This window comes from Tribolium madens, unplaced genomic scaffold (assembly GCF_015345945.1).
Source record: "Tribolium madens isolate multiple individuals breed KSU strain unplaced genomic scaffold, Tmad_KSU_1.1 Scaffold_7;HRSCAF=85;Tcas5.2_LG10, whole genome shotgun sequence".
Lineage (NCBI taxonomy): Eukaryota > Metazoa > Arthropoda > Insecta > Coleoptera > Tenebrionidae > Tribolium > Tribolium madens.
Genome location: NW_025401050.1, coordinates 8,037,343 through 8,057,132, shown reverse-complemented (window position 1 = coordinate 8,057,132; position 19,790 = coordinate 8,037,343). Strand labels below are relative to the sequence as shown.

The 19,790-nt window shown below is 31.6% G+C and overlaps 5 protein-coding genes across 6 annotated transcripts in view; 4 read left to right on the top strand and 1 right to left on the bottom strand.

Moving 5' to 3' along the window:
• Positions 1-19,790, bottom strand: part of LOC123009819 — a 36,003-nt gene that overhangs the window by 3,710 nt on the left and 12,503 nt on the right. The window lies entirely within an intron of this gene.
• Positions 727-8,332, top strand: LOC123009809 (cathepsin L-like). 2 transcript variants are annotated; one of them, XM_044406330.1, is made up of 6 exons: positions 727-991; positions 1,102-1,449; positions 5,058-5,298; positions 5,426-5,632; positions 7,595-7,665; positions 7,719-8,332. In XM_044406330.1, exons 1-6 carry the CDS (start codon positions 881-883, stop codon positions 8,274-8,276), a joined length of 1,536 nt encoding a protein of 511 aa, XP_044262265.1. In that variant the 5' UTR covers positions 727-880; the 3' UTR covers positions 8,277-8,332. The 2 variants fall into 2 exon arrangements, with proteins under 2 accessions (XP_044262265.1, XP_044262264.1); XM_044406329.1 differs by lacking the exons at positions 727-991; positions 1,102-1,449; positions 5,058-5,298; positions 5,426-5,632 and adding an exon at positions 7,134-7,273 and having other exon boundaries at positions 7,327-7,665.
• On the top strand, positions 8,976-10,163 carry LOC123009810 (procathepsin L-like). Its single transcript, XM_044406331.1, has 3 exons — positions 8,976-9,102; positions 9,157-9,495; positions 9,548-10,163. The coding sequence occupies exons 1-3, from the start codon at positions 9,013-9,015 to the stop codon at positions 10,103-10,105; spliced, it is 987 nt and encodes a 328-aa protein (XP_044262266.1). The 5' UTR covers positions 8,976-9,012; the 3' UTR covers positions 10,106-10,163.
• Positions 12,973-14,151, top strand: LOC123009813 (procathepsin L-like). The gene is made up of 3 exons (XM_044406334.1): positions 12,973-13,077; positions 13,132-13,470; positions 13,523-14,151. Exons 1-3 carry the CDS (start codon positions 12,988-12,990, stop codon positions 14,078-14,080), a joined length of 987 nt encoding a protein of 328 aa, XP_044262269.1. The 5' UTR covers positions 12,973-12,987; the 3' UTR covers positions 14,081-14,151.
• On the top strand, positions 16,117-17,294 carry LOC123009817 (procathepsin L-like). The gene is made up of 3 exons (XM_044406336.1): positions 16,117-16,258; positions 16,310-16,624; positions 16,675-17,294. The coding sequence occupies exons 1-3, from the start codon at positions 16,169-16,171 to the stop codon at positions 17,209-17,211; spliced, it is 942 nt and encodes a 313-aa protein (XP_044262271.1). The 5' UTR covers positions 16,117-16,168; the 3' UTR covers positions 17,212-17,294.

The window sequence follows — 19,790 nt, the reverse complement described above, 5'->3', positions numbered from 1 at the left end:
TTTGCCATGTCATAATTAATTTCGATCAGTATCAAGATTTGAGTGTTTCACAATGCTTTCCAAACTAAAACAAACGTTTAAATTTTTTCTAGAAAAAAAATCATGCAAACTCATAGGACATGTTGAAATTATTAAAAAAAAAAATAAAATTTGAATTAGAATTATTAAAACACACAATTTTTCATAAAACCTACGTCCATAAAGACAACCAAAATGACGATTTTAATTTTCTATATCTTTAAAAATAATAAATATTTCAAAACTACAATGCATAGATATATAAAATGTATATTCAAAGGAAAATACGATAAAACACGTAGGATGTTGAAAAAACAACGTTTAATTCTATTTTTCCAAAATAAAATAATTTAAGTTAAAACACGTATTTTCAAAAATTTTGAAAACCTTGCCAACACTGCATTTGAAATCTAACTAATGGTCCTCCCAGTACCACAAACTTCATCGGAATGTATGTTTGTTGATTTTTTTTCGAAATGCCTTCGTTTCCCCGAAATCCAGTTAAAAAATGTAAATATCAAATCTGAGGGACGTGTTTCGCAATGCTTCGATCCTCCACAGTCATTGAGAAGAAAGTAAACTAATGATGATGCGACACATGTTGCCTCACGATGCCAGAGGCTCTAGAATAGAGGGACTACACAAACACCTTCCACAATTTCAATGAAGACAAAAAAATTGAAGCGATTTAAATTTTGCTTCAGTACCGTAGAGAACCTCTTCAAGATCGCTTAGTCTTAAGTGCAAACCACCAAGAGTGTTAATTTATGCAATCATAACTGTCATCATCATAATTATTGGCAACAAATTAACTAATTGGGTAATAAAAATAGAATTTTGAAACTTTTTAATCTTTACGAAAATGAAAACTGGAATAGTGTTTCTTGCAACAGTGATAACATTTGCAAAATCCCAAGTGTCTTTAGGTGTCACTCTAGAGAACCTTCTTGAAGAAGAATGGATGGCCTTCAAGGTAAGACAATTACGCCAAATTCATTACTCACTTTCATCAGATTATTGACTTTCTCTCTAATTAAACCTCACACGAATCTTACTTATTTATTGAATAAAACGTTCTTGCAGCTAACCTACAATAAATCATATGCTTCACCCGAAGAAGAAAATTTCAGACGAGAAATTTTCATCGAAAATCGCCACAAAATCGCGCGTTTTAACCAAGAATATGGCCGTGGTCAATGGTCTTTCGTCCAACAACTTAATAATTTTGCCGATATGCTTCATCATGAATTTCACAGGACGCTCAACGGTTTTAATAGGACTTTGAGTGCAAGGGTTGGTATACCCCAATCGACGACTTTTATACCAAGTGCCAATGTGATTTTCCCCGATTATGTGGATTGGCGCGAAGTTGGTGCGGTTACACCGGTTAAAAATCAAGGTTCTTGTGCTGGATGCTGGGCTTTCAGTGCGGTAAGGACTCATTAAATTTATAACCGCAATTCATGCAAAATGTTAATGTTGCTAACAACATAATTTTTAATTCGCCTAATGACTAGTGATTATCTCCTGAAAGAGTTCAAGGAGATGATTTTCAGATATTAAAATACACACAGATGAGCAAAAAGTGAACATTTTTTACTTTTTGATAGAACATATTGATTTTTGAGTTCTACAAAATTTAATATATTTTTTTTTTAAATGGCAACCTACTTGAAAAGTTTTTTGATAAAGAATATAATCTAAAAATTACAACTATTTAAAGAAATTCGGAAACAAAAAATTGCACTTTTCAAAAAGAAAATAAAATACCATCTAATCATTTTTAATCACCCAGTGGATCATAGAAATATAGAAATAATAACACACTGTTAAATTTAATTATTATTTACATAATTATTATACGGGGTGGCCCAATTTAAACTTTTCAACAAATAATTGCAACTAATACAATTAGGTAATACACAAAAAATTTCAACAGTTAAAAATCAGTTAAAAAACATTTTTTTAACTCGATTAAAACTGACGACAAAAATATTACAAATTTGTTTCCTTTTAATAATTTAAATTATAATAATCAAAATAGTTGGTTTGATCAAAAATTTACTTCGTCTAATAACCAAAAAATCAAAATGACAAAGTTGTAAGATTTTTGAAATTCTACGATTTTCAAATTTCACTTGAAAACCTTTTAATTTTGATTGCAACAATTTGATCTAAGGTTGTATTTCCTTAATTATTTCTGACACTTTATACAGGGTAATTCAAAAGGGTCGAACAGTCTTTTATATGGCGATAGAAAACGTTAGTAGAAGCTGCAGTACATTTTAAGCCACCTTGTGAATGCACTCAATAATTTGAAACGATTATTACTATAAAAACCAACAAATTTTTAATGTGCTGTTTTTTACCCCTTCAGAAAATTTGTGCATTTGACAGGGGTATTATGCAAGTTTGACTTATTATTTTAACGTCTCGTACATACAAAAGCCACAAATAACAATAAACAGAGTTACAATTTAGGATACAGCTTTTTTGTTTCCTCTTCTAATAGCCTGTAGCAAAAAAAAACTTGGAAAATAAATTTTTCAAGAGAAATAAATAAAGTCAAAGTGCAAAATTTAAACTCTCAAACCTTAAAAATTTCTATAGACAGAATTTTTTTAACATTTCTGGTATGTGACATGTCATATTTCTCTAGGGCGCGTGTTCTGGCGTATCCTGTATAAAACACAAAATTACCTTCCCTAACTAAAAAAAAATTAATATTAAGTTGTATTTTTATTTAACACTTTAATTTATATCACTTATATTTTTGTTTGAAATTTCTTAAGTAATTTGATGGTTCTAGCCACCTGAGTGACTGTATGATCCTTTTGAATCACGTTGTACATAGATTTTATTTTATTTTTTCTTTAGTTAAAAATCTACAATTATTATATTTAAAAAATGTCTGATTCCCTACTATACATGGTGTTAAAAAATTTTTAAAATATTTCAGGAGGTAGTACTATGTACCAAAACAAACAAAAAAGTCTCAATAAACATGGAACCGCAAAGTAACGGTTTCTGAGATATCGAAGATTATTGGTTAAAAAAAAATCAAAAATACCACGAGTATACATATTATATAGGCTGGATTATAAAAAACGTCAAAATTTTATTATTTTTAAAGACGTTAGGATAATACTTCTTTGATCAAAATTGAGTTTTTTGTTTACAGTCGTTTACTTACGAGTATCTTAGATCAAATGAATAAAAATGTTCATTTTTTCCACAGCCTACTTAATTTAATTTAATAATAATAATTTATTGATGCATTAACGGTATACACGTTTTACACCAGTCACAATCTTAGGTAAATACAAAGAATCAATCACTTAAACTAGCAAAATTACACTTAAAAAACTCATCAGAGTTGTACAAACAATTCAATTCTAAGAAACTTCAATTGTGATTTAAAAATATTGAATGGTTTATCTCTAAAATCTTCAGGTAAAACATTAAAAAAATTTATGGCATCATATCTGGTACAACTCTTTATTCTAAATACCTTGTTATACAAAGGCACAATATTTTCATTTCTTCTCATGTTGTGACCGTGAAATTCATTATATCTAGTGTATTTATTAATATTTTTCTTAATATAAAGTAGAGAATTAAAAACATATAAAGAAGTTTTCAAAGTGCCTAAAAACAAAAGTTAGTGATAAATAATAAATGAATAACTTCGTTATAAGAAGTATTGTCGTCATATCTTTAAAAAGTAAGCATTATTGATACATACGTTTTCCGATTTTTTTAAAAACTACTTTTATATTTTCTAAATTGTATAAAGTTTTATAAACTGTTTTTTAGCTACATTTTCCTTTAAAATAAGGTGCTCATATAATAAAAAAAGTATTCACAATTGAATCACTTCATAATTTTATACAAAAACACATTAGTAGGGTATGTAATAAAAATATTAGTACTAGGTATACAGTAGTAAATTAAAAACCAAGTGTTATAAACAGCCTCATTGGGACAGGAGTACTTTGTAACACGAGACACGCAATGACGAGTGTTACAATGCTCTAGTATAAAATGATGAACTTTGTAATATTATGTGTTTATTATTCTATTGTTTCCATTGAGCGCTTTTAAATTAATATATTATTATATTTGAGAGCTAAAATTGTGACATTTCGTGTATCGTATGAGTTGATCTACAATAGTCTCTCACTTAAAACCGCCACTATGGTGACAGTATCGCATAAAAAGTTGCCAAAAATAGTGTTACAAAGTCGTCATAGCAAACGCTCAATAGAAAAATATCATTCTAACATTTCCTGAAGAAAATGTAATTAATTTAAAACAATAAATAATCACTAACATTTCTCACAACAATAGTAACATAATACTCATCAAGCCTCATTACTATTCGGTAGTGAAAATAAAGTAATGAGGAAGGAATTACATTTCTGTGGTAATTTAAACCACAAGTAATCAATAAAATATACTACTCGCAATTGAAATCCGAACACATAGAAGAAATTGTTTCTCATGATTTATGAACAATACTTTGGATACAAATTAAGGATGCCATACAATAAATGATTAAAATTGCGTAATAATTGGACATTTACCTACTCATTTTGGAAAGTAACTGTCAACATTTTAAATGAAAAAATGAGATATGAAAAGATAATTATTTTCTTTTGATCCCCATTTAGAATTAAATTCGTCTTAAGGTTGAATATTCCGTTCTTGCAAATCTAAAGTAAAAGCAATCCGTGTTCACAACCAAACCCTTTACCCTTCAAGAGCACTATTGACTATTAGAAAAACCAAAAATGACAAAATAGTGGCACTTGCATTCACAGATTCAATATTAAAAAAGAGTTTTACTTTAAATGGAGTTAAAAGAAGTGTTCTTTCGTTCGTTTTCAGGGATCACTGTTTGAATATTTAAGCCAATTTTATCCAAAATAACTATTGTTATTTAAGAAAAAACTCAATTATTCTTAAACAAAAGGAAAACGCATAATTTTCGCTTCAGAAAAGTTGGAAAGAAACAGTAACAATAATAACATTTCCAGGCAGGAGCTTTGGAAGGCCACAATTTCCGAAAAACGGGCAGATTGGTCGAATTAAGTCCACAAAATCTGATTGACTGTAGTACAAATTACGGTAATGATGGATGTTCTGGAGGACTAATGAATCCTGCATACGAATATGTCAGAACTAATCCTGGGATTGACACTGAAGATTCATATCCTTATGAGGCGCAAAACGGGCCTTGTAGATTTCGTCCAGAAACAGTTGGTGCTTATTGTACAGGTAAGTTGATTGATGTTGAAATTATTCTAAAATATTGTTTCGCAAGTTTGGAGTATTTATGTAAACACAGACTTTCTATATTGGTCAAAATCTAAGGTCACACTAATCGTTTGTTGCCCCCACATAGGTTATGTAGACATAGCAGAAGGGGATGAACAAGGTCTCGAAGCAGCGATCGCAACTTTAGGACCTGTTTCAGCAGCGATGGATGCAGGTCGACAATCGTTTCAATTTTATTCAGATGGTATCTATTACGACCCTCAGTGTGGTAATAGGCCGGATGATGTCAACCATGCTGTGTTGGTGGTAGGATATGGGACAGAACCCAATGGGCAAAAATACTGGTTGATCAAAAATTCATATGGGCCCCAATGGGGAATCGGAGGTTACGTCAAATTGGCTAAAGATGCGAATAACCACTGTGGTATAGCGACACAAGCTAGTTATCCTCTTGTATAAAAATAATTTAACAAATAAAATATTTACTTATTACTATAAGTTGTTTTCGTGTAATTTCTGCAACATAATTGACAATTTCCTTGATGTGAGTGGTACTTGGACTATTTCTAGCTTGAAGGATGCTTTATTTTCTAAATACCAATTTTTATCACAAGTGTTCTGTTTGGTCAAATAAAATCTGGAGAAATAGCAAAATTAAACTGTCAAAATTATGATTTATCACTTAAGTACGGTAACGGTTACGTGTTTTAATCATTAATTGTACGAATCTACATCACTATCAGTTAAGTGCGAGAAGGACGAGATATATCAATACAATACAAAAATGGACTAATTAATTGATAAAAATAACTTTGGTGATAATAAGCTCATTTAAATTATATTCACTGTTAGTCCTTGACTATCTATAAAAATTGGAAATGGCTTGAATGATTTCTTTTAGTTTATAATGTAGATTTTGTAACTCATTTTGTTTTTTTCGAGCTGGAAATACATTTTTCTCAAATTAAACTCTATTTTATTTTTTTTAAATATTTTAACTAGGGAAATAAAAAAATGCTAAATGTGTTAACAAAATAAAAATCAAATCAACCAGTGATAATGTATCAAGTGGCCTAACACGTTTTTAAAATAAAATAAATAAAACTTAATGACTTGCAAAAGAATTTATCTTTCTGACACTCAGACATCAAGATCAAAAACAAAACTTCTAAAATGACGCAAAAAGTAGAATATTGCAAGTTGCGACAACGTTTAATACACAGAATGTAATTTTTTATTAAATGGTTAAACTGTTTAACATAAAGAAGACCCCTTTGTTCCACAAATAACCAATGATTGTGACAAAGGATAGTTTAACAATCACATTTGTTTACTTTTGAATAAACTAAAAACAATCTCTATTGAAATGATTTGCAAATAAATCAAAATTTTGTTTATTACATTTCATGTATTATACACTCAATGACACTGATTATGCTTCATCATTTATCAAATTTCTAGACAACACTTCAAATTTTGAAGTGCATTCAATTCAAATGCGTTTTAAGAATTTCTATTTGTTATAGTTATTCATTTTCATTTATTATGTATTTAATATAAGCTAATAAAACACGTTGGTTCACTAATCAAGAGTAACTGAACCCAAAGAAAGAATAGACAAGCTAAAATCAAATGGAAAAAACAAGCAAAATAAAAACACAAAAACTAATAGATGAAATGAAAATTTATGAAAATTACTTGTGTTGAAACTAAAATAAACCATTGAAGTTCGAGATTAGATAATCGCTTTTCGAAAGTTATTCTACACAATGTAGATCAAAATTAGATAACCTATCACTTCCAAAAACAAACAAAACAAAAAAACCTCAGGTATATATTCCGCCACATTTTCAACGCTGAGCACAATCCAAAACCTTGGGTAATCATGAAGACTTTCATTGTTCTTGCTTTGGCCGTTGTTGCCACTTTGGCAGTACCCCAATCTCCAGTCCACCAAAAATGGGCCGAATTCAAAGTAAGTAACATAACAGTTGATAGATTTTTAAAACTAATTGGATTATTATATAGTTGAACCACCAAAAACAATACAGCTCTCCAATTGAAGACCTCAAACGCCAGGCTATCTTCCAAGACAATTTGGCCAAAATTGAAGAACACAATGCCAAATACGCCAAGGGAGAAGTCACCTACACCAAAGCCATTAACCAATTCGGTGACATGACTAAAGAAGAATTCTTGGAATACGTCAACCGTGGTATTGCCACCCGGCCAAAGAAGAACGAAAAACTTCGTCTTCCTTTTGTCAAATCTGACAAACCCGCCGCTGCTGAAGTCGACTGGAGAAACTCTGCTGTGAGCGAAGTCAAAGACCAAGGACAATGCGGATCCTGCTGGAGTTTCAGTACTGTGAGTAATAAAACCAAAACCATTTGTTTCAAATTCTGATGAGTATACGATAGACTGGAGCCGTCGAAGGACAACTCGCCATCTCAGGCAGAGGTATGACCTCCCTTAGTGAACAAAACTTGGTAGACTGTTCTTCCGGATACGGAAACGCGGGATGCAATGGTGGATGGATGGACAGCGCCTTCGACTACATCCACGACTATGGTATCATGTCCGAAAATGCCTATCCTTACACCGCCTCAGAAGGCTCCTGCCGATTTGACGCCTCTCAGTCCGTCACCAGTCTTCAGGGATATTACGATATCCCCTCTGGAGATGAAAGTGCCCTCCAAAGTGCTGTTGCCAACAATGGTCCAATCGCTGTAGCCATCGACGCCACTGACGAACTCCAATTCTACTCCGGAGGTGTTTTGTACGACACCACTTGCTCTCCTGAAGCCTTGAATCACGGTGTCTTGGTTGTTGGTTACGGTTCGGAAAGCGGTTCCGATTACTGGATCGTCAAGAACTCCTGGGGCAGTGGATGGGGAGAACAAGGATATTGGAAACAAGCTCGTAATAGTAACAACAACTGTGGTATTGCTAGTGCTGCTTCATATCCAGCTTTGTAAATCGTTGATGTATTTACTTCAATTAAAAAAAAATAAATAAAAATTTAAAATTTAAATTGCTACATTTTTATTGGAAATCCAAAAAAGTATGTAATTACAAATTAATAGTAAGGTCACAAGTACCTACAACATCGTAAAGGCTAAAAATGTATATTTGATTCAATCTATGAGATTTTTTTATAAACCCCTTTATATTGATAGTAGGTATATTATGTTATTAGGAGTAAAAGTTTATTTTGCCAAACGCAGTAAGGCAAATAATTCAGCTGAGCGACATAAACTCACTTTTACTCTAAATAAATGATGATTTCTATTTGAACAATTTTTAATGTATGTAAAGCAACAATAATAATTATAAATTGTATACATTTCATCTTTCTTCGTGTTGTATAAAAATACAAATATTAATTAAATAGCTACATTTTATTTGGTCCACCTTCATGAACGTTACTGAAGAAATAAAATAATAAGCCTTATTTATTTATTTTTCTGAAACCATACAAAGTCCCAAATTCATTCAATAATAATAAACTGAAATAATAAGAGTAAAAAATAGCTGATGTATTTAATAATCAATTTTATTAGAGATAATAAAAATCAAAGTTCGAGAAAAAATTCTAATCTTTTAACACTGACTTCAAACAATACAGATGAAAATGAGATAAGTTACCACCACCTAAAAAACTTGAAAAAAACAGGTATAAATTTGCCAACATTTTCGTTGTAAAACATAATCATGAAGACTTTCATCGTTCTTGCTTTGGTCGTTGTTGCCACTTTGGCAGTACCTCAATCTCCAGTCCATGCAAAATGGGCTGAATTCAAAGTAAGTAATAAAAATTGTCAAATAATTAAAACTAAATCAAAAATTTCTCTACAGCTGACCCACAAGAAACAATACAGTTCCCCAATTGAAGAAGTCAAACGTCAGGCTATCTTCCAAGACAATTTGGCTAAAATTGAAGAACACAATGCCAAATACGCTAAAGGAGAAGTCACCTACACCAAAGCCATTAACCAATTCGGTGACTTGACCAAAGAAGAATTCTTAGAATACGTCAACCGTGGTCTTGTTACCCGACCAAAGATGAACGAAAAACTTCGTCTTCCTTACGTCAAATCTGGCAAACCCGCCGCTGCTGAAGTCGACTGGAGGAACACTGCCGTCACAATAGTCAAAAACCAAGGACAATGTGGTTCCTGCTGGAGTTTCAGTGCTGTGAGTAATAAAACAAAACCATTTGTTTCAAATTCTGACGAGTTTACGATAGACTGGAGCCGTTGAAGGACAACTCGCCATCTCAGGCATAGGTTTGACCTCTCTCAGTGAACAAAACTTGGTCGACTGTTCTTCCGAATACGGAAACGATGGTTGTAACGGTGGTTTGATGGACAGCGCCTTCGACTACATCCACGACAATGGTATCATGTCCGAAACAACCTACCCCTACACCGGCATGGATGGCTCCTGCAAATTTGACGCTTATCAATCCATCACTGGTCTTTCGGGTTACTACGACCTCCCCTCCGGAGATGAAAGTGCCCTCCAAGACGCTGTTGCCAATCATGGTCCAATCGCTGTAGCCCTCGATGCCACTGACGAACTCCAATTCTACTCCGGAGGTGTTTTGTACGACACCACTTGCAGTGCCGAAGCCTTGAACCATGGTGTCTTGGTTGTTGGATACGGTTCAGAAAGTGGTTCCGACTACTGGATCGTCAAGAACTCTTGGGGAAGTGATTGGGGAGAACGAGGATACTGGAAACAAGCTCGTAATCGCAACAACAACTGTGGTATTGCTAGTTCTGCTTCATATCCAGCTTTGTAAATCGTTGATGTATTTATTTCAATTTAAAAAAAAATAAAAATAAAAATTTAAATTGCTACAAAGTTTTTTTTTGCCAAACGCAGTAAGGCAAATAATTCAGCTGAGCCACATAAACTCACTTTTACTCTAAATAACATATACTATTTTATTAAGTATTCAGTTCAAGAGTAAAAAGCAACACTGTAATTAGCAAGTAAATGAACAAAATAATCAGGACTAACATTAGTTAGTATCGGATTTTGTGTTGAGATTTTCGAAAGTGTTTATTGATTTAACTAATGGACAAAAACGTCAAAAGGCTGATGATTTACAATGTACACTCAGAAAAGTTGAAAATGACGTGTCCATAAACCGACCCTCATTATTTGGGTCCTCCCACCTAACCGCAGGTATAAACCATCTGCGAGGGCAATAAGAACAATGCTTTTGCATTTTGCCTCAACATTTCTTTTAAGTAAATCTTGTCATGGGATTTTATTTCATTAATAATAATTATTATAATTAAGGGCCTGTAAAATATGTCATACGGTGTGTTATACTGAAACGAGCAAATTTGTAACTTTAAAACGTCATTATTCTGTCTCAATGGAAAGAAAAGTAAATTTTCTCTTGCTTTTGGGATTTCTTCTGCTTTTTAAGTTTCATCAGAATGGCGGTTTTATTTTTTCGACAAAAATGTAACTTTGACAATTAATTAATTAATTAATTATTGTAACCGGTATTAGCGGCAAAACAATAAAATCTAAATCCAATAGAAATTTTCGAGGGCAATATAGTTCGCGACTGGCGAAATTTTCAACCCAAAGTTCGCGAACAAAATTTAAAACAAAAAAATTGGCGCAGCACGTTAATAACGTTTGGGACCATTTCACAAATTTGCCAAAATTTGGTGGATAGTATGCATGGACGACTTCATGAATGTTTAGCCAACAATGGATATCATACACATTACTGATATTAATTATAGTGATTATAATAAATAAAATATTTTTAAAATCTATAATTTATGCCTTTTATTGATAAATAAAATTAATTATTTAAATTTAAAAAAAATTGTCTTTAATTATAATAATTATTAATAAAATAATATCTCATGCTTCGAAGTTTTATTATTTTTCATAAATGAGAGCAACAAATCTTTTCAGAATGTTATTGTTTTGTCGATAATACCAATTGTAATAATTAATTAATTAATTGTCAAAGTTACAATTCTGTAAAAAAAATTAAACCGCCATTATGGTGGGACTTAAAAAGCAGAGAAAAAACCCAAAATCAAGAAAAAATTTACTTTTCTTTGCACTGAGACAGAATAATGACGTTTTAAATTGCTGAAGCATCAAAAGAGACAACACTGGTATTGTACCTAATGGTAAAAGTAAAAATGCTTAAGCGAAAAAACAAAGTTTTTACTCACTGCCTGAAAGGTAAAACTTTTACGTGTGCCATTTAGTCATGAAAAGATCACTTTTGTGACGTTTGCGAATAAAGAAACATTTTATATAAAACCATAAACAAATGACAAAAATAATGACCTAACTGTATCTGAGTATAGATACTGACTCTTTTATGGTATTCTAAATATACATATTAACAAAAAATACTCTTATTTATTGTAAAGTAATTAGGAATATTTAAAAGTTAAGTACTCATAAATATGAAACTCACAAAACATGTTTATTTCAGCCAAGTTTTAAACCAGATTTCATAGGTTCCTTCTGTCGCAAACTAGTAGCTTTTCCAATGGCTTTAGTTACATTATAATTAATCAAATTTCGTCATTGTTTACAGCAAAAGCATTAACTACCTTGCAATCATTACTTCAAAAGGCAATTTTTGTAAACACACAAAAAAGCTACAAATTCAAAAATGAAAAAGCAAAAAAATTCAAGTTTAAACTGTATCGCTCATTTTTATAGGTTTGCAAAAGAAAAATAAAAAAAATAGATAAGCAAAAAGAAAAATAAGTAAATTTAAATTCGCACTACCAATTACGAGATATCCAAAAGAAGAGAAACATATAAAAGAAAAGAATTATAAAAAAGAGGGGAACTATAAGGTAAAAACTGCATCTTTAATATTTAAATTCCATGCTTGACTCAATGAATATCTTGAAATATATGTATTTTGAATAAAGCATTCAAAATAGATATTTTAAATTTATTATTATTTAACAGTTTATTAGATGTTCACAGATAACATCAAATCTTGATAATTCAAGTTACCTTAAGCAATCTAATATAGTCTTTGCGATTTTGAAAATCTTAAAAAATTAAATTATATTTTATAAAGTTAAAAACAAGCTAAGAATTGAACTTATGTAGATCAATATCAAGTTGTATAAATGAAAGGAAACACTGAAGTTTGCCTTTGTCTGCTACCATGGAAAAAACTGTACTTAATTTGTAAAAAGTTATAAATATGAATGATTTCTATTTGAACTATTTTTAATGTATGTAAAGCAACAATAATAATTATTATAAATTGTTTCATCTTTTTTCGTGTCTGTATTGTATAAAAATACAAATATTAATTAAAAAACTTTATTTTATTTGGTCCACCTTCATGAACGTTACTGAAGAAATACAATAATAAGCCACAACTTATTTATTTCTTTTTCTGAAACCATACAAAGTCCCAAATTCATTTAATAATAATAAACTGAAATAATAAGAGTAAAAAATAGCTGATGTGTTTAATAATAAATTTTATTGGAGCTAATAAAAATCAAAGTTCGAAAAAAGATTTTAATCTTTTAAAACCCACTTTAAACAATACAGACGAAAATAAGATAAGTTACCACCACCTAAAAAACTTGAAAAAAACAGGTATAAATTTGCCAACATTTTCGTTGTAAAACATAATCCAAACGCACAGTAGTAACCATGAAGACTTTCATCGTTCTTGCTTTGGCCGTTGTTGCCACTTTGGCAGTACCTCAATCTCCAGTCCATGCAAAATGGGCTGAATTCAAAGTAAGTAATCAAAATTGTCAAATAATTAAAACTAAATCAAAAATTTCTCTATAGCTGACCCACAAGAAACAATACAGTTCCCCAATTGAAGAACTCAAACGCCAGGCTATCTTCCAAGACAACTTGGCTAAAATTGAAGAACACAATGCCAAATACGCTAAAGGAGAAGTCACCTACACCAAAGCCATCAACCAATTCGGTGACTTGACCAAAGAAGAATTCTTGGAATATGTCAACCGTGGTATTGCCACCCGACCAAAGTTGAACGAAAAACTTCGTCTTCCTTACGTCAAATCTGGCAAACCCGCCGCTGCTGAAGTCGACTGGAGGAACTCTGCCGTCACCGAAGTCAAAAACCAAGGACAATGTGGTTCCTGCTGGAGTTTCAGTACTGTGAGTAATAAAACAAAACCATTTGTTTCAATTTCTGATGAGTATACAATAGACTGGAGCCGTTGAAGGACAACTCGCCATCTCAGGCAGAGGTATGACCTCCCTTAGTGAACAAAACTTGGTAGACTGTTCTTCCGGATACGGAAACGCGGGATGCAATGGTGGATGGATGGACAGTGGCTTCGACTACATCCACGACAATGGTATCATGTCTGAATCAGCATACCCCTACACCGCCTCGGATGGCTCCTGCAGATTTGACGCTTCAAAATCCGTCACCAGTCTTTCTGGTTACTACGACCTCCCCTCTGGAGATGAAAGTGCCCTCCAAGACGCTGTTGCCAACAATGGTCCAATCGCTGTAGCCCTCGATGCCACTGACGAACTCCAGTTCTACTCCGGAGGTGTTTTGTACGACACCACTTGCTCTCCCGAAGCCTTGAATCACGGTGTCTTGGTTGTTGGATACGGTTCGGAAAGCGGTTCCGACTACTGGATCGTCAAGAACTCCTGGGGAAGTGGATGGGGAGAACAAGGATACTGGAAACAAGCTCGTAACCGCAACAACAACTGTGGTATTGCTACAGCTGCTTCATATCCAGCTTTGTAAATCGTTGATGTAATTATTTCAATTATAAAAAAATGTAGTAAAAGAATCAAATAATAAATAATAATCCAGAATAATAATTTTCACAGAAACATACCCAAAACTAAGTAATATAGAAACAGATAAGTAATAGTCTTTAAATCAAAAGTGAGATACTTACTTACCTACTTGAGGCCCATGTACGTAACAATATCATTTGAAAAAAAAAGAAACTTTGAAAACTAAAAGTAAAAACAAAGATAGAAAAAAATACTCTAGTCTGACAACAGATTAACAGAAACGGATATTATGTAACTCATTTCTAAGTATTACTTATTAGATAAAGTAGCGAGAAACTATGAATCCTCATGTTAAAGTGTGTTCGATCCGTAGATATTCTTTTCTAAACACATTGGTTGATTACACAAATTACAATTAAAAAAAGGAAAAATAATAATAATAGAATAGTATATAATATTCAAATATAACAAGAGATTCAATAACTTAAAAAAGTGTACAAATCTAATTCAGTTTTAGATTACTCCTTGCAACTCTACCAAACAAACCGACATTTTTTTGAAAGAGTCACATATTTAGCTTCTGAAGCTTGTTCGCTGAATTTCCTAATTCACTACCCTCATATCTGCAAAATTGTTCAATATGATAAAATACAGCATAAATTTTTGGAGTTATATCTAATTGAATAAATTGTTGAATAACGTTTCCAAACTTTGTCAGCAATAAATTGTTATTAAAACACGACTTCCAATTCATTCAAAAGTACCTACTTTAACACTGAACACATTTCAAAGAGTTATAGGACAAATTGAACGTAAAACATCAGTTTTAGCAAGTAGTAGACGGCAGGAGTTTCTGCTGAATGTACCTCCACGAAACACTTCTTTCTGGACATAGCAAATTCCAACTCATTTTTCATCAACTTCTGGAAAGTTTTTGTTTATCGCAGTATAAACAGAATCATTAATAACTGTATTCTGGAAGTGAAATTTTTGCGTTTTCATTAACTGATTGAATGATGGGAGGGAAAATACCCTTGCCACATTTGTTCAAATTATTACTGTTTTCTCAGAAAACGAGCAATTATTGTAATTTTTTCTATAACTTTTTAAAAAAATTTCTATTTTTTTAAAAAAACGGCAATTTGAAATCTTCCATTTAAAAATACTTAGTTATTTTAACAATCCTTCCCTATATGATCTTCTGTTTGAACTCAATTTGACATTTTCATTAATTAAATTAGAGAGTTAACTTTGTCAATACCAAAAATCGAAAATAATTCATATTCGTAGATAAAGCATAATATTCATTCCGCACATAGTGCACTATGCTTATTGAATAACATACTACACAATTTAGGGAACCTAAACGAGTTGTTGAAAAGCAAAATAGAAGGAACCAATTTTTTGTTGTTGTGGGGAAATTTATTTTAATAATTAATTTTATTTAAATTAAATTTATTTTACAATTGAAAAAAAAGCTTTATTTATTTTTTATATGCCTATTTGTATGTACTTTATTTTGTAATTACTTATATTTAAATGAAATAGTTAAAATTTTATTATGAGAAAATCACAAAAACCAAAAAAAATCAATAATTATTCACAAATAACCAAATTGTCATAAAGCAAATACAAAGTTTGCAATACGACATACTAAATTTCAAATTATGGATCGTTTTCAATTATCCCTAAAATCAAATACGTGAATTAAATCACGTTTTCATAACTTGGGACAAAGATTCATTTCAAATTCCAAAATTCCAAATTGTATGTCATTTTCTGTCTTTATTTTATCAATGAAGCGGGTGATTAATTCGTCTAAGAGCAAGCTGTTAGTTAGACATTAATTTTTTCAAGATGTCGCCAACCGGATATTCAAAATTTCTACGTATTTGTTGCACAAGTTTACCTAATCTAATACTTGAAATCTAAAATTAGGTTGACAAGATAAATGTTATTTCCGTTAATGTGATATAAAATATATACCTTTTTAAATAAAAAGGCTCAATTCGTGTTTTTCAACGAACAAGATAACTCAAAACGTGATTCCATAATATCTTGTACTTGTACAATAAACGACACATCTCCAAATATGAAGTATTTTCTAATTTTAGCTTTCATTACGACCGTTTTGGCCTTCTCTTCCAACAGGGAAATTCAGCTAAAATGGAACAACTTCAAAGTAACTATAAAAAATTCAGTTTTGAATCCATTTTTAAAACATATTTTCCAGAAAGTGTATCAAAAAACATACACCAAACACGAAGACATGAAACGAATGGAGATTTTCCAAGAAAACGTACGAAAAATTGAAAAACACAACAAACTATTCGAGGAAAACAAAGTTACCTATAAAATGTCAATAAACCAATTCACTGACATGACCAGTAAAGAATTTTTGCAAAACCTAAACACCCGTAAAGTCGTCACAACTAAATATAGACGTCCATCTGGTTCTAACGTTCCGGAACAAATCGATTGGAGAGAAAAAGGAGCTGTAACTCCGGTCAAAAATGAAAATACATGTGCAAGTTGGGCATTCGGCGTGGTAAGTAAACTATTCAACTTGTAAGAAAAATTTGATGTGAATAATTTCAGGTTGGATCACTCGAAGGCCAAAACTTTTTAACAAATGGGAAACTTGTCGCACTCAGTGACCAAGAATTGGCAGACTGTGTAAGTGGCGGATGTACTGGAGGCAGTGTCGAAGCTGGCTATGAATATGTGAAAGAAAATGGAATTGCGGCAGCTAAAGATTATCCTTCTGATGTCACAAATGGAACTTGTCGACGAGGATCCGTACCATCAACTGTGGAAATATCTGACTATGTTTTCATCTCTGGAGATGAAGAAGCCCTTAAAGAAGCTGTTGCTACTATTGGTCCCATCTCTGTGGAAGTTGATGCTACTTCTTGGGCGTTTTATACTGGAGGAATTCTTAAAAGTCAAGATTGTACATCAGTACCAAATCATGTGGTCCTGGTTGTTGGGTACGGAACCCTAGATGGCGCCGACTATTGGTTAATTAAGAACTCCTGGGGAGTAAATTGGGGTGAAGAAGGTTATATCAAATTGGCTAGAAACACTGATAATAACTGTGGAATCACCTCACATCCCTCATATCCTGTGCTTTAAAATATTATTACAATTGAAATAAATCGTGGCGCTACATCTTTTGTATCTATGTTACCTACAAGTAAAAATAAAATAAATTGATAAATCGATACTTAAGATAAGTCAAAACGTGTCAAAACAATCCAAAAATGCCTGTCATTGCCAGGTAACACCTTACAACGCGAAGATGCAAATTCTATTAGTTTTTGTTTTAATCGTCACCACCACTTTAGCGATTCCCCAAAGTGTTATCCACGAAAAATGGCTCGATTTTAAGGTAAGTAAAATGAAAGCAAATTGTGCTCTTGTTTAAAAAAATAATAAACTTTTTTAATAGATTTTTAAAAACGCTACAGGGTGAACAAAGCAAAACACTTTAACCATTTAATTTTAGAAAAAAAAACTAATTGGTAAAAGACAAAAGGCTATAAAACATTTGATCACATTTTGAGAACAAACTTTTGTTTTCTTCGTAAGTTAGGCAAATTTGTGTTTTAAAATCATTAAAAAAATGTGAACCAAAATTGTGATAGTTGTAATCCTAAAATCATAGTCTTTCTCAACAAATTTCATAAAGAAATTAATGAATTTTGTGTGGTTTAAAAAAAACAAAAATTTCTTACAAAAGAATTACATTTTTATAATACTTTATTGTTCTTCAATTAGTTTTTTTCATACATATAATTTAAGGCAAAAAAGACTATTACAGAGAAAAGTTAAAACTATTATACATATTTGCAAAATTGTATTCCTCTAACATTTTGAATTCGGAAGCAGTATTTTGTAAATGAGATTATATTCTGAGTAATTCGGTAAACATATACAAAGCTACTATTTTTAAAACACATTAATATTAGTCTGAACACAAAATAGATTTTTTTCTGAAACAAAATGGTCCGCATTCATATGTCATTTGAAACGTGTTAAAAAATGTAACTTTAGTGCTTCGTTATACAAATAATTATCATTTAATGATATACAGGGTCGGTCATTCACGAGGAATAATGAGCCTGACCAAATTCTCAATGCAACCAACATTACAGTTGTCGCAAAATAACTTGCGAAAAGTAATGGTGGTTGCATTGAGAATTTGGTCAGGCTCATTATTCCCCGTGAATCACCTTGTATTTTTGCGTATTCATAGGTTATACCTATTAACTTTCATTTAAAAATTGCAACATCAATTTATCACAAAAACAATTTAAATAAGAGTACAATTTTACTTTTACCCAAAAATAAAATATCTTAAACTAATCTGAAAGTATAGTATAATAAACCATCAGGTGACACAAGAAAAATTATTCTTCTGTGCACGAAGAAGTCCACCGTTTTATCATCTTCATGAAAAATTTAACCCAAATTGAGGCACACAATATTAAATATGCAAATGGTGAAGTGCTTTATTCCAAAGCAATGAACAAATTTGGTGACGGATAAATTCCTAGCATACATAAATCGTAATAAATTGAAAAAACACACAATTTCGCAAGAACCATGTAAACACTACAACCAACGAAGAGGAAGTTGACTGGAGGACCAAAAACGTAGTAAGTGATGTAAAAAATGAAGGAAAAAGAGGATCGTCTTGGAGTTTCAGTGCAGTAAGTATCGTATAACAAATTCATTTCCCAATTAATAAAATAAAGTTTTAGTCAGGAGCTGTTGAAAGTCATTTAGCGATCAAAACTGGACAATTAACACCTCTCAGTAATCAAAACCTAACGGTTGTGATGGTGGTTTAATAGACAGCGCTTTTGATTACATTCAGGAAAACGGGATCGTGTCAGAGAGTGATTATCCCTATGAGGAGAAACTCGGAATTTGTAGATTCGATTCTTCTCAGATAGTTACAAAAATTGCAGGATATCGAGATGTCGATTCGATGAGCGAAATGGGATTTGCAAATGCTGTTGCAACTGGTCCTGTTGCTGCAGCGATTCATGCAACAGCCGAATTGCAATTTTACTACGGAGGAATCTTTTTTGACGACACGTGTATACTCGTTTTCGTATTAATGTGCATCGAAGTAGTAGTTGAAAGGGATCGTTTTAAGGTGGCAATCATGCAAAAAACCAAACAATCCTAACCTCAAATTTCCCCAACAATTATTTTTTCAAATAAATGTGTGCCCTAGAGGTAGCAAAAATTAATTAAAATTAACAATGTAATTAACATAAGGTAGCAAACATAAAGATTTTTGTCATTATTAATATGCTTAAATTTGTTCTAAATGACATATTAATGACACTTTTTGTGTAAATCAGCCTTTAAGTTAAAGATTCATTTAGACTGCTACAACCTACTTGATGCACATTAATATGAAAAAGAGTATAATATTAATTTGACCGATTTGAATCACGGAGTTATTATTGTTGGTTACGGAAAAGAATTGCAATATGACTATTGGATCGTTAAAAATTCCTGGGGTGTCGAATGAGGTGAAAATGGCTTTTATATTTTGTAAATAATAAAAGCATACAAAAATTTATTCTTCTAATTCATTTTAATTAGTTATTATAAGCATATTATTCAAAATTAATTACTAATTTTTCAAAAAATATAAACAATATCGATTAGCGTTTCTTATTGTTTATTTAGTT